The sequence below is a fragment of the Neopelma chrysocephalum genome, unplaced genomic scaffold, assembly GCF_003984885.1.
Source record: "Neopelma chrysocephalum unplaced genomic scaffold, ASM398488v2 Primary Assembly neopelma1_124, whole genome shotgun sequence".
In the NCBI taxonomy this organism is placed as follows: Eukaryota; Metazoa; Chordata; class Aves; order Passeriformes; family Pipridae; genus Neopelma; species Neopelma chrysocephalum.
In genome coordinates this window covers 795290-808190 of record NW_020897786.1, presented here as the reverse complement: position 1 = coordinate 808190, position 12901 = coordinate 795290, and the positions used below count along the sequence as shown (strand labels likewise).

The following is a 12901-nucleotide window of genomic DNA, read 5'->3' as shown; positions in this document are numbered from 1 at the left end:
TGTCGAGGGAGTCTCTTGCCAACAGGTGATGTTTCGTTTCTATCTGGGCAGGGCCTCCTGGTTCAGCTGAGGTGATGCTGTGTGGGAGATGCTCCTCTTCCACAAGAGCTCCCCAGGCTTTGATGGGGGCTCAGTTGGTCAGAGCATGGTGTTGATAACACCCGGGTTGAGGGTTTGATCCCCATATGGGCCATTCACTATGAGCTGGACTCGATGATCCTTGTGGGTCCCTTCCAACTCAGAATGTTCTGGGATTCTGGGTTGTTTCACATCTGCCCTCAGGCTGAGGGTCCACAGCTCCACCCCCTGAAGCAGCAGTGTGGCAGCAAGAGCTGCAGCTCAAGTGATACCAACCTGTCATCACCAGCTCTAGAATCAGGGAGTCACAGCTCCAGCAGGAGCCTCCGAGTGCCACGAGAGCTGTCAGGGAGCAACAGCGGCGATAAGGGCTCGTGTACGGTGTTCTCCTAAGAGAATGTCACTTCCTGCAGGGATGGTTTTGTGTAAGTAAGGAAGTTATGTCTTCAACAGTAGTGCTGGTTAGTGTGTTGTGTCATTTGGAACATCAGTGTTCCCAAGGCAACTTGCTCCTGGCCAGAAAGCCCCCAGTCCCTGTTCCTCTGGGGAGGATGTGAACCCCTGGTTGAGGAGTGACTCTGTACAGCTTCAGTGCTGGATGAGCTAAAATCGGAGGGAGATGCTCTGAAGACAGGAATTTACCCCCTTGTTCTGCAGAGCACTGAAACCTGTGGATGTTTGTCTGGTTTTGGAAATGGAAAAGTCGTGTTTTCTTTACCAGGGGCTTCGGGGCAGGTGAGACACGAGTGGTCAATAGCTTTGGAGACTGTGAGGAGAAAAAAAAAGGCAAATGTGGTGCTGCAGATGTCATCTCTCAAAGAATGTATTATCATGGAATTCCAGACTGCTTTGGTTGGAAGAGACCTTAGAGCTCATTCAAGTTCCACCCTCTGCCAAGGGCAGGGACACCTTCCACTAGCCCAGTTTGCTCCAAGCCCCGTCCAGCCTGGCCCCTTCCAAGGATGGGGCAGCCACAGCTTCTCTGGACAACCTGTGCCAGAGCCTCACCACCCTCACAGGGAAGAATTCCTTCCCACTATCCCATCCAACCCTTCCCTCTGGCAGTGGGAAGCCATTCCCCCTTGGCCTGTCCCTCCAGGCCCTTGTCCGAAGTCCCTCTCCAGCTCTCTTGGAGCCCCTTTAGGCACTGGAAGGGACTCTCAGGTCTCCCTGGAGCCTTCTCTTCTCCAGCTGAACACCCCCAACTCTCCCAGCTCTCCCACCCCCCTCTCCAGAGCGGAGGGGCTCCAGCCCTCTGAACATCGGGGTCATTTCAAGCAGTTTGAGTGACTCTGTGCGGAATCCAGCTCTGGGTAAGGACATTATGGAAGGTGAGGAACTTGTGGCATGACTTGCTGTGGTAATACACGGTCTAACATGATGTAGGTTATAACCTGTTTGGCCGTCACTTGAAATGTATCTATTAATGGGTTTTGATCTGTCAGTGTTCTGTTGGTGCTTTGTTCCTGCTGCAATGCTTGTTCATGGTACTTGTATTGCCTGTTGGGGGAAGTGGAAATTCTTCTGCTTAAGCCACGACTTGTTTCCAAGCCATTTGACTGCTCTGGGATTATATCTCTGTTGTACAAAAAAATCCCTTGAAGCACCAACTAAGGAGATTTTGCTTCATCCCGTGACCTGTTGGACACTTGCTGTCTGTGCCTGATGGAGCAAAGTTTGTTCTTTGGCTGCAGAGTGTAACTGTTGGGAGGTGGAGTGGTCACTGCAGTAACACCGAGCTTCCCACCTTCATCCTGGGATACTCCTCTAAATCCCAAACTCAAGCCAGGATGAAGATTTTTTCCACCCAACCTCTGTGTGCGAGTTCACTGGAAAACATGAGCGTTTGGCTGCTCTTCCCAGGGCCGTCCACCCCGTGCACAAAAACATTAACGATGAGCAGAGGAGCAGGAATGTCAGCCAGACCCGACGGATTTGGCAGCCCCTGCTTCCAGGATCCATCCGTGCCGGCGTTGGATCATGACCATCTGCCAGCTCAGCCGGGCTTTTCTTCCCATCACGGCACTTACGTAGGAAAACTGTCCCTGTTCGGGAAGAGGACTTAGGTCAGAGGCCTTGGTTTGTTTTGGGGGTTTTATTGTCTTGAATTGTGGTTTCATGGCAATTCCTTTTTTTTTTTTCCCAAAACAACACTTAAAAGGAAGAAGCTGCAATGGTTTGATCCTGTGCTTAAATATGGGAAAAGAGGGAATATTCTGCCAACATTGAAGCATTTGCCAGGAATGCAGACACCAAATCCTGGTTCTTACATAGCTGATAGAGCAGAGCTTTAAATCTCCCAAACAGGGGGTGTTGTAGTGATGTTTATAAAACTTTATCTCAGGTATCTCACCCCGGAATGTTGCTCTGGAGATTTCCATTACACCAGCACTTCTTGCAGTCAACTGAACTGGCCCCGAAACCTTCTCCAAGTACTGCTCTCCCATGAAAAGTCCTTCTCTTCCATATCTGTATTGGGAGTGGGAACTCTACATGCACAAAGGCAAACAGTCAGAACTGAGCGTGAATTTGAAGCCTAATTGCTGCAAAAAATTGTTGGTTAATTGTGTCAGCTCTGTGTGAGCAGTGACAGGACCTGAGGGAGGGCTGGAGCTGTGTTGGGGCGTTTGGGGTGGATCTCAGGAAAAAGTTCTTCCCCCAGAGGGTGGTCGGGCACTGAACAGGCTCCCCAGGGCAGTGAGCACAGCACCAAGGCTGCCAGAGCTCAAGGAGTGTTTGGACAACACTCTCAGGGACAGGGTGGGATTATTGGGGTCTGTGCAGGGCCAGGAGCTGGACTCAAGCCTTGTGGGTCCCTTCCAGCTCAGGATATTCCACGATTCTGTGATGGTGACTTGATTCTGCAGAGGGTGGATATGCTGCCCTTGGATAGTCTGTTTTCATCCCAGGTAGGGTTAGTGCAAGTGTTTTCCAGTGACAGGACAGTTTCAGTTGGCATAAACTGTCTGCAAGGAGAAAAAAAAAGTTAAAAGTGCTGTTTCCTCGTATGTGTCATGGGAGTCGTGTTTTATCCATCAGTTTAATTACAAGAGGGTTTGGCTGTTCATGGGTAGAACTCACTTGGCTGTTGTTTAGTGACTGTAACTGCAGAATGAGGGATTTGCTGTGCTTTTATTGGGAGAATCCCACCAAGTTCAGTTCTGTGTAGCAGTGGCTGCGCTGTCATTGACTGAGAGTGCCAGTGGTGGGGTGGAGAGTTGAAGCTGGTTTGTCAACCTTTGTGGTTCAAGGGTCCAGAGGAGGACATGGAGCTGCTCCAAGGGCTGGAGCCCCTCTGCTCTGGAGCCAGGCTGGGAGAGCTGGGGGTGTTCACCTGGAGAAGAGAAGGCTCCAGGGCCCCTTCCAGTGCCTAAAGGGGCTCCAAGAGAGCTGGAGAGGGACTTGGGACAAGGCCCTGGAGGTGCAGGCCAAGGGGAATGGCTTCCCACTGTTGGAGGGCAGGGTTAGATGGGATAGTGGGAAGGAATTGTTGGGTGTGAGGGTGGTGAGGCCCTGGCCCAGGTTGCCAGGAGAAGCTGTGGCTGCCCCATCCCTGGACGTGTTCAAGGCCAGGCTGGATGGGACTTGGAGCAACCTGGGCTAGTGGAAGGTGTCCCTGCCCACAGCAAGGGGGGAACTGGATGAGCTTTAAGGTCCCTTCCAACTCAAACTGTGCTGTGGTTCTGTGATTCTATGAGATGGAAAATTGCTGTTTGCTCTGCAATTGTGCTGCAGTGGCTGGGGAAGAAAATAACCGTGCCACAGAAGTGCTGAGAGGGTTTGAAAGGTCAGCGTGTGGCAGTTTCAGGACTCAGGTCACTTGTTGAGGGGGAGGGCTCTGCTCAGGCGTCGCAGCACAAACACTATAAATAATTTGTGGTTTGTGCTTTTGCCCACAAAAGCAGCGCTGGGTCCCTGGGCCAGCGTGGGACACGAAGCCACAGCTGAGAGAGCTCCACACCGAGGTGTTGGCGCTTGGGCTCCTGTTTGATTGCTCTAAATTACATTTTCAGTGCTACCGCTGGGCTGTGCCGAGCCACGGCCTGAAGGGTTCCCGTCAGAGCTCTTTGCCTTTGCAGGAATTCAAGTTGTCACTCGTCCTTTTACAATTAGGTGCTTCTTTAGGCGTTGTGGTCTCTGCTGGAGAGAGGTAGCTCCTCATGGGAACCCAAAGTTGGGAGATGCGTCAAAGTGGTATCGTTTTACCAGAGCAGTTTGGGCTGGGAGGGTTTATCAGGCACTGAGCTGAAGATTTAAAAGCACTTCCCGGGACAGGAGCAATAATTGCAAGGGATTTACTGAGGCTCTGACTCAAGGAGTCTACGTGCAGTTTGTGTCCTGGCCATAATTCAGTATATTTCTGTTAAAAAGCAGTAGAACAAGGCAAGGAGAGTGCTGGGAGCTTGGCTGCAGGTGGAATGAAAACGAGGGAAAATGATCTTTATCGTCTCGGTGTTTGCATTTCAGGATGCAGGAAGGAATTTGGGGTTACAGAGAATAACTTGTGAATGCCCCGGACACATAAAAAAAGTCCTTAAAATTCAGAAATTCCATTATGGTCTTTTTTTAACCTGTGTGGTTTTGTCTTTTGGAATGAAAGTGTCTATGAATTAGCGTGTTTTCCAAGAACAATGTTCAGAACATTGGGATAAACAGCCCTCAGATATGGAAAGAAATAACAGGGAATGTTTGAAACCACCACTGTTTGTGGACACGCACACCAGGTTTCTCCAACAGGAGCTGTAGGGGAAGCATGGGATGCACATCTGATGTGCATCATGGAGCCAGGGAATCATTAGGCTTGGAGAAGACCTTTAAGATCATCATCAACCACCATGTTCACCACTGAGCCATGGCCTCAAGTGCCACACCCACTTGTTTTTGGAACACTTCCAGGGATGGGGACTCCACAGCTTCCCTGGGTAGGCCCTTCCAGTGCCTGACCACCCTTTCCATGAAAAAATTTTTCCTAATATCCTAAACCTCCCCTGGCTCAACTTGAGGCCATTTCCTCTCATCCTGTCCCTTGTTCCCTGGGAGCAGAGCCTGACCCCCACCTGGCTCCACCCGCCTGTCAGGGAGTTGCAGAGAGTGAGAAGGTCCCCCCTGAGCCTCCTTTTCTCCAGGCTGAGCCCCCCCAGCTCCCTCAGGAGTTCTCCAGCCCCTCCTGTATTTTGGTGGTCAGTAGATTTTCCCTGAGCTCTTCCCAACTTGCTCATGCAGTTACAAGTCATTCATACTTTATGAATACATTTGATTCATGAATTCCAAAATTCACAGTGAACTAGGGAATCCGAGTCTTCCAACACTCTCTTGTCTGACATTAACCCATTTCTTATCCCTGACATTAATGAGCATGATGGAATCTTGCTCCCAGTCCCTTCAGTGCCCCACCACGGAATATAACTATTAATGTAACTATTCCACGATGGCATAGTTGAGATTTAAGGAGCTGACTTGCTTTTCTGCTGGGATGTTCATGGTATGGCTTTCTAAAAAATTCCATTTCTATTCCAAGACGATGGGGAACCATTTAAAACCTCTTGGCCATTAATATATTTCTCTTTCTATATAGCAAAGACATGATGATGTATTTATTTGTCCCTCTAAGGGTAAGGGCTGGAGGCTCCTCTGGGGGATGGGGACCTTAAATGTGCTGGTAGAGGTCTGGATTTCCACTACTCCTTTCACACTGTTATTCCATAGGGGAATGCAGCTTTTATTCCATAGGGTCATGGAGTTGGTTTTCTGTAGGAGAATATTGCTGTTATTCTATAAAGAATAACATTGTTTGGATTATGTGTAGAACAGAAGAATAACACCAATTAGAGGTGCAGGAGCAGGTCCCACCCTTATCCTGCCTTCCCAGCAGCCACTTTGGGAATGTCAAATGGCATCTCTGGGACTTCTGCTGAAGAATTTACTCATAAATCAAGTGCTCCTGTCCCTGAGGAACCTGGATTCCCACCTGCTCTGCCCCCACCCCGATACTCAGCCCCACTTTTCATTTGGAAAAGGACCAGGAAAACACGCTGGTGGTTTGTATTGCCATGGGGCGCTATAAAAATGGGGTGATGTGTGCTCAGGAGGTTCAATTCAGGAGGAATTTCTTCCTGGAAAGGTCTGTCAGGCATTGGAAGGGGCTGCCCAGGGAGGTGATGGAGTCCCGATCCCCAGAGGTGCCCAAGGAACGAGTGGACGTGGCACTGAGTGCTCTGGGCTGGGGGACGAGGTGGGGATGGGGCACAGGGTGGACTGCATGGTCTTGGAGGTCTTTTCCAACCTCAGTGATCCTGGGAATCTGTGATCCTATTGGCATGCAGGAACAAGTCACCGTGGTGTTTTCCTGGATGCAGAGGTTTGGAAAATAACCTTATTTCAGGAAAGCCATTAAAATAATCCTTATTCTGGCTGTGAGCTGCTGTTAATCCAGATTGCATCAATATTCAGTGCAGAATGAAGAGACCGGGAGCCTCTGCGATCCTGGAGATCCAAGGAGAAACTTGGAGCATTTAGCCAGGAAACTGTTAATTCCTTTTTTCCCTGCCATCCATGATAAGCATCTCTTCGTGCTGTAGGAATGGAGCTGGTGCACCTCTGCCTTCTCCAAGCTGTTGGATCCCAGCACTGCATCCAGAGGGATGCTGGGCTCCTACAGAGGAACGTATTGAGTTTTGTTTCCCGTGCAATGTTGAGCCCTGGCCAGGAAAAGCTTCGGTCTCCCCAAGAATCCTTGGAATGCTGTCACGGAGTTGTGTCCGTTGAGCTGCTCAGCAGCTTCGAATCAATGACTCAGGAAAGGGCAATAGTATGAACAGAAGGCAATTTGTTTGAGACAAATTTTAACTCATTTAGAACTTTTTGGAGGCTGAACTATTCCATTCTGCCCCCCTGCAGAGGAACGTGGTGTCCTGGTTGGGTCTATGGAGATTAGACATGGATAAACTGAATTAACAGCCCTTTTTTTTATAGCCCAACAGTCCTGCTGAGGAAACCCAGTGAGGAAACCAACCAAAAATGTCTTAAGTTGTCTCAAATCAAACCCCAGACCTTTCTTCAGCTCCTTGTTGGCCCATTCCCAGCATGCCGGGGCCGAGGAGTCACCCGGAGTCTGAAGGAAAAGGCCTGAAAGGGGGATATTATGGGCCATGATTTCTGTAGGCATTTGGGTTATAAAACATCATGTGGTCTGATGTGTTAATCTTGAAAAAAGCTCCTAAAGAAAAGAGGAATCTTGCTGTTCCCCACTCCTGTATTTCTCCTCCTTGCTACAGAATAAAAAGGATTTATTCCTGGGCAAGGCTCTTCCCAAAGAAATCCTAATAAATAGCCCTTGTTTCTCTCCATGAGCGATTACTTAAGGTACAAACGCAGGGAGTCGAACTAGAAAATCCTTTTAATTTGTTCTTTGCTTAAATTCTTTATTAAATTAGATGAAAATTTCTTAAATGATATAAAATAGTGCTGCCTCCTGTTTAGGCTGTTCAGGTTCATTTTTCTGCTGGCTCGAGTGAGCAATGTTAATTAGGTGAGCAACGTTAATTAGGCATATAGAAAATTTATCTCCTTGCCTTAAGATGCTGTCTTAGATTAGGGATGATCCTATTGCAGGGAAATGCTCATAATTTAATATAATTTAAAACTAATATCTAAGTACAAGGTGCTGCTCTTGCATGTTTTCAGTCTCAACGTATTCTGCTTATAAGCTTCTTGCTGTGTCCCTGCTTGCTGAAGTAGCTGGGGAACAGGTAAATCCTTTGGAAATCTGAAATAGGTCCCATCTTTTAATACCAAAATGCCTGTTTTGGGCAGAGGGTGCCTGGATTTTCAGCTCTGGGAGAGTTTTGGGGGCTTCAGTGGGCTGTGGGTGTCCTTGGTGGGTGGGGAGGGGAGGGACACTGCGAGTGGGGAGGATTTTGGAGGGGGACAAGGAGGAAAAAAGTGGGGGCAGCCTGAAAAGATGTGAATCCTCTGCAGGGGAGCGTTCCTGAGCTGCAGCTCTGGAATCATCTCCGGAGCTCTGGAATCGTCTCTCCAGCAGAATCTGCTCGCTCGGCAGGTTTCGGCCATCCCAGAACTTGTTTTAGGCAACTAAAGCGAATTCATATGCAACAGCTTGAGTTTAAACAAATCCCTGGATTCAAATGGGGGGGGGGGAATCACCTCGTTATTCCGTCGGTGCTTAAATCATTAAATCCAAGCAGACTGTGGAATGAACCAGCCTGGGAAGAGCCGTGGATCCTGCAGGGACCGGAGGTGTCCGGTGCCCTTCCGCCAAGGTCTCGTCCCATTTGACCTTTATATTCTGCTTTTGGTTGCGGAGTTAAATCTGCAAAGGTCATTTGAAAAGCTTCAGATTATAGATGTAAAGCCCTTTTAATCTTTTCTAATAAATAGCTGAGTAGGGACTAAATCTACTGGGAGCTGGGCTCTGATGTTAAGCCCCAGCACAAAATGTCTATACATGAGCAACACTTGCAAATTATCTTAAAATTATAATTGTCTGAAGTAAATTTGGCATAGAAGAAGAGGTGAGTGAGGAAGAAAACTGGTTTAATAAATGAAGCATTAATTGGACCTGGTGCCTGGACAGATCCTGTCACTGTGGTCTGGATGATTATTAAAGTGATTTAGGCACAACTGAAAACAGCAGTTTCAGTTCAGAGATTTCTCCTAAATGGCAAGGAATGACTCTGTGCAGTTGGTGCCTCACAGGGTTGGAATAAAACCTTTGCATAATAGACTTAAAAGCATTTGGATTTTGGGAAAGCAAGAGCAGCAAATGGAAACGAGGGTGTCTGAGGTTCTGAAATACCCCGAGTTGTGCTGGGGCTGTCTCTGACATTGTCTAACATCTGAGTGGCCTTCAAAGCATTTTTTCCCCCTAATTCCATATATAATTAAAAAGCAGCTTCCTCCAGCTCATTAAAATGTAGAGTCCTGTTGGAGCAGTGCAGGTTTATATTTATTTACATGAATAAAGCACAGCTTTAACACAGCCTGGAATAACTTCCAATATTAAATCTCTGTTGTGCAGCCCATGCTTGATTTTTAACCAGTATTTAGCTGCTCTTCGTGAATACAAAACTGGAAAGGAATATGGTCCCCAGGAGCTCGTGGAATTATTTTGTGAACCATTCAGCAAACTTTCCCCAGCTCCTTTCCATTAATTCTAAATGATAGGAACATCCCCTGAGTAAGTTGTTAGTGAGATCCATGGGAATAAGGCAAGGTAGTGGCTTTCTCAGCATAATGATGGCATCTCCTTCTTTCCACAGGCTTTTGGAAATGCAAAAACAGCCCATAACAACAACTCCAGTCGCTTTGGAAAGTTCATCCAAGTGAATTATCAGGAGACGGGCACTGTGCGAGGGTAAGTGGAGTCGGGTGAGGTGCTGGATCTGCTCGAACCCAAACCAACTCTGATAGTGGTACACGGAAGAGATTCACTTTTTTGGTCAGTGTTTCCCAAAGTGGAGACAGGCGAAGACAAATACCTGGGTTTGAGCATATCCAAATCCACTGCTGTGGAGATGGTGGCGTATCTGAGCTGAGGTGAGAACACACCTGAGCTGGTTCTGAGCCACTGGAGCTCTGCTTAATCATGGGCTCAAATTTATAATGAAGCTGAAAGGCAAGTTTTTCTCTTCAGACAACAGTTAAGGCAGGAAAGGGGAATGTTTAGGTGGGATGGGTCGGGGCTGGAGCATGGATGGGCAGTAGAGGTGGAGCAACCAGCCTGGCTCAAGCTCAGGAGGAGAAAGCCAAGGGGAGGGTTTCGTCTCTGGCTGTGTGATGGTGGCACAGAGGTGATGGACCAAACTCTTCTTGTCACTGCCTAAATCCCCACACGCTTCTGGCTCGGACCTGAAGTCTCTCTTTAACCCAGCCCTTGACCAGTGAGGGCCTCTTTTATTCTCCCAGGCCATGGCAAGGAGACACTTGTCTCCAGTGTCGTTCTCCTCAGTTTATTTCAGCAGCTGACAGGTGAGAGTGGCCCTGGGGAGAAGGATTTGGGGTGGTGCTGGAGGGGAAGCTCCACATACCCTGGAAGCCCAGAACCTCCCCATGCCCTGGGCTGGTCCCACAGCGTGGGCAGCAGGGGAGGGGGAGATTCTGCTCCTCTGCCCCACTCAGGTGAGACCCCACCTACAGAGCTGCCTCCAGCTCTGGGGTCCAACAGCACAAGGACGTGGAGCTACTGGAGCGAGTCCAGAGGAGGCCACGGAGCTGCTCCAAGGGCTGGAGCCCCTCTGCTCTGGAGCCAGGCTGGGGGTGATCTGGGAGAGTTCAGCTGGAGAAGAGAAGGCTGCAGGAGACCTTAGAGCCTAAAGGGGCTCCAAGAGAGCCGGAGAAGGGCTTGGGACAAGGGCCTGGAGGGACAGGTGAAGGGGGAATGGCTTCCCACTGTTGGAGGGCAGGGTTGGAGGGGATATGGAGAAGGAATTGTTGGGTCTGAGGGTGGAGAGGCCCTGGCCCAGGTTGTCCAGAGAAGCTGTGGCTGCCCCCCCCCATAGCAGGGGGTGGAACCCCCTAACCCTGACTTTGGCTTTAGCCCGTTAACACAGGTCATCACCAAGGGACTGGAGCTGGCTCTAAATGAGCAGGGCTTTGTTCACTCTGCTTTTCGTCCAGGTTAATTAATGCAGTTGGAGAAATGCAGAGTAGAAGCAACATTCCAGGGGCTGTGTAATTCCTGCAGCTGGCTCAGAGATCTCTTGCTGGGACTTTGTTGGTATTTGAGAGAATTGCTGTTCAGTTTTTTTGTTATTTTCCAGCAGAACAGCGGCACACCGAGAGCTGCCATTAATTTTGCAGTGAGCTTGGGTTCTCTGTGTCCCTTCCTGCTGCTTTTGCATCCCACGTCAAATCTGATGTTCTTTTTTTTTTCCCCCCTCTTCTTTAATTCTACTGCACAGTTCTTTTAAAACCTCATTTTTTAATACCTCCTGGAGCACAGGGGAACAGGAATCCAACAAATGCCTTAACTCTATTATCCTGGCACGATGTGGCAGCGCTGTGGTTGTGGCCTCTGTTTATACTTGGCAGAAAGGTGCCTGTAACGTTATATTGATATATTCTGGTTCATAAAATAAGGGAAATTTTCTCTCCTTTTTAAAAAATGGGCTTTCTTGGCCTTTGGTTGCACGGGGTGATGTGACTGTGCTCTGCTCTAAGCTTGCAGTGCCCCCCCAGTAAAAATAAAACATGTTTAAATAAAAATGTCAGCTCTTCCTGGCATACAAGGCCATGTTTTTTTTCCATAGAAAGAAGATATTTTTAAAAACTTAGCCCAGATTTTAAGCACAACCCAAATCAGTTATCACCCTCTGTTCTGCACATTATTTGCTTTGCTGATGGGACTAATTTGCACCCCCAGATCAGAATTTTCCTCTCTTCAGAGATCAGAAATAGCAGGGAACCGGCACTTTCACCCACCCTGGGCTGGGGCGTTTGGCATGATGGGATTTGAATATGAAATATATATGTTAAAAATATACATAAATATACATAAAAACATATATAAAAAGAGCCTCAGGTTTCAGTAGTGTCACCCAGGAGGTTCTCTGTGCTTATATCAGTGTTTTACACAAAATCATCCCCTTACAACTCTTTTTTTTTTCCCACTCTTAAAGGTCGATTTGACGTAATTGAGAATGGTAAATAAAAAGAAAACATTTGGAGATGTTAACTTTTTAAGACACAATTTGATTTTCCTTTTTACCATCCTGTCCCAAGAGGGGATGGATGTTGTTCTTGGGACATGGATTCATTACAACCTTTGCACTAAGCAAGGAGCATTTGGCCAAAAAAGCAGTAGAGGGGCATCTCCAAAAAAATAGATTGAAAAATCCATTAAAAAGAAAATCTAAAATAAAATTTAAAAATTTACAAATTTCCCTCTATTTAAAAACTGGTTTGGACCAGATGACCTCTAGAAGACCTTCCCCACCTAAATTATTGCATGATAGTGATTTTTGGGGAGGTTATCATGACTGACAGGGGAAGGGATGAATGCTAAGGGGATGGATGTGGGACAGGCTGTTGTCCAGCAGTGTCTGAGCTGTTATGCACTGGGATCCCACCAGTGGGATCTGGGATGCTCCAATATGTTTCTCATTCCTCTGTTCCCTGACCCTGCGGTGAATTCATGGTGTGGCTTGGGAAGGAAAAATTGGGGATGTAAGAAATCCCCCTACCTGTTGGTGAGGAATATCCACAAACTGTTCTCAGCTTCCCCACAGGAATAAACCTTTCAGCCAGAGGAATAACACAGCTCTGCTGTCTGTCTTTACTCCTCCTGTCCAGCAAGGCCATCCCGTGGGGAGTTGGATCTGCCACTTCCAGTGGCCTTTCCCAAAAGTTGCCGTAAGAATTTTCACAGAACCTCTGCAGCACATCCAAATGATTTCTATTTTATTTTTTAGTGGAAGGAAGGGCCAATTATTTTGATGTGAATAATAAATAGGTCTGGCTGCCCCATTTATGTTGGAGCAGTGAGTGTAGAGGCACCTCCTTGTCCAACCATCCCAAAACTCCTTGGGTTTCCTGGTTCCTACGTGGCCCCTACTGTCGGTGCCACGTCACTGGGCATCTGTAGCTGGAAAAACACAGCTCCATCATCAAAGTGCCACTTAGAGCTCGGGGTTCTAAATCCCTGTCATTACTGGTTAGGGTTGTTTGGAAGAAAAAAACCTGGGGAGGCTTGGCTTAACTCGCCAGGCTTGAACGAAAGGTTTAATATGTAAATTGAACATGTTTGTTGGGGAGGCTCTCAGGAGAAAATGTAAACTGCAGTAAGGAGCTTTCCCAATTGTTTATT

General features: G+C 47.9%; 1 protein-coding gene across 7 annotated transcripts in view; it reads left to right on the top strand.

Moving 5' to 3' along the window:
- Positions 1-12901, top strand: part of MYO9A (myosin IXA) — a 168893-nt gene that overhangs the window by 50511 nt on the left and 105481 nt on the right. For all 7 annotated transcript variants that reach the window (XM_027698006.1, XM_027698007.1, XM_027698010.1 and 4 more), the window contains one exon: positions 9357-9451. In XM_027698006.1, the coding sequence (XP_027553807.1) occupies positions 9357-9451 (95 nt within the window). The remainder of the gene's footprint in view (positions 1-9356; positions 9452-12901) is intronic.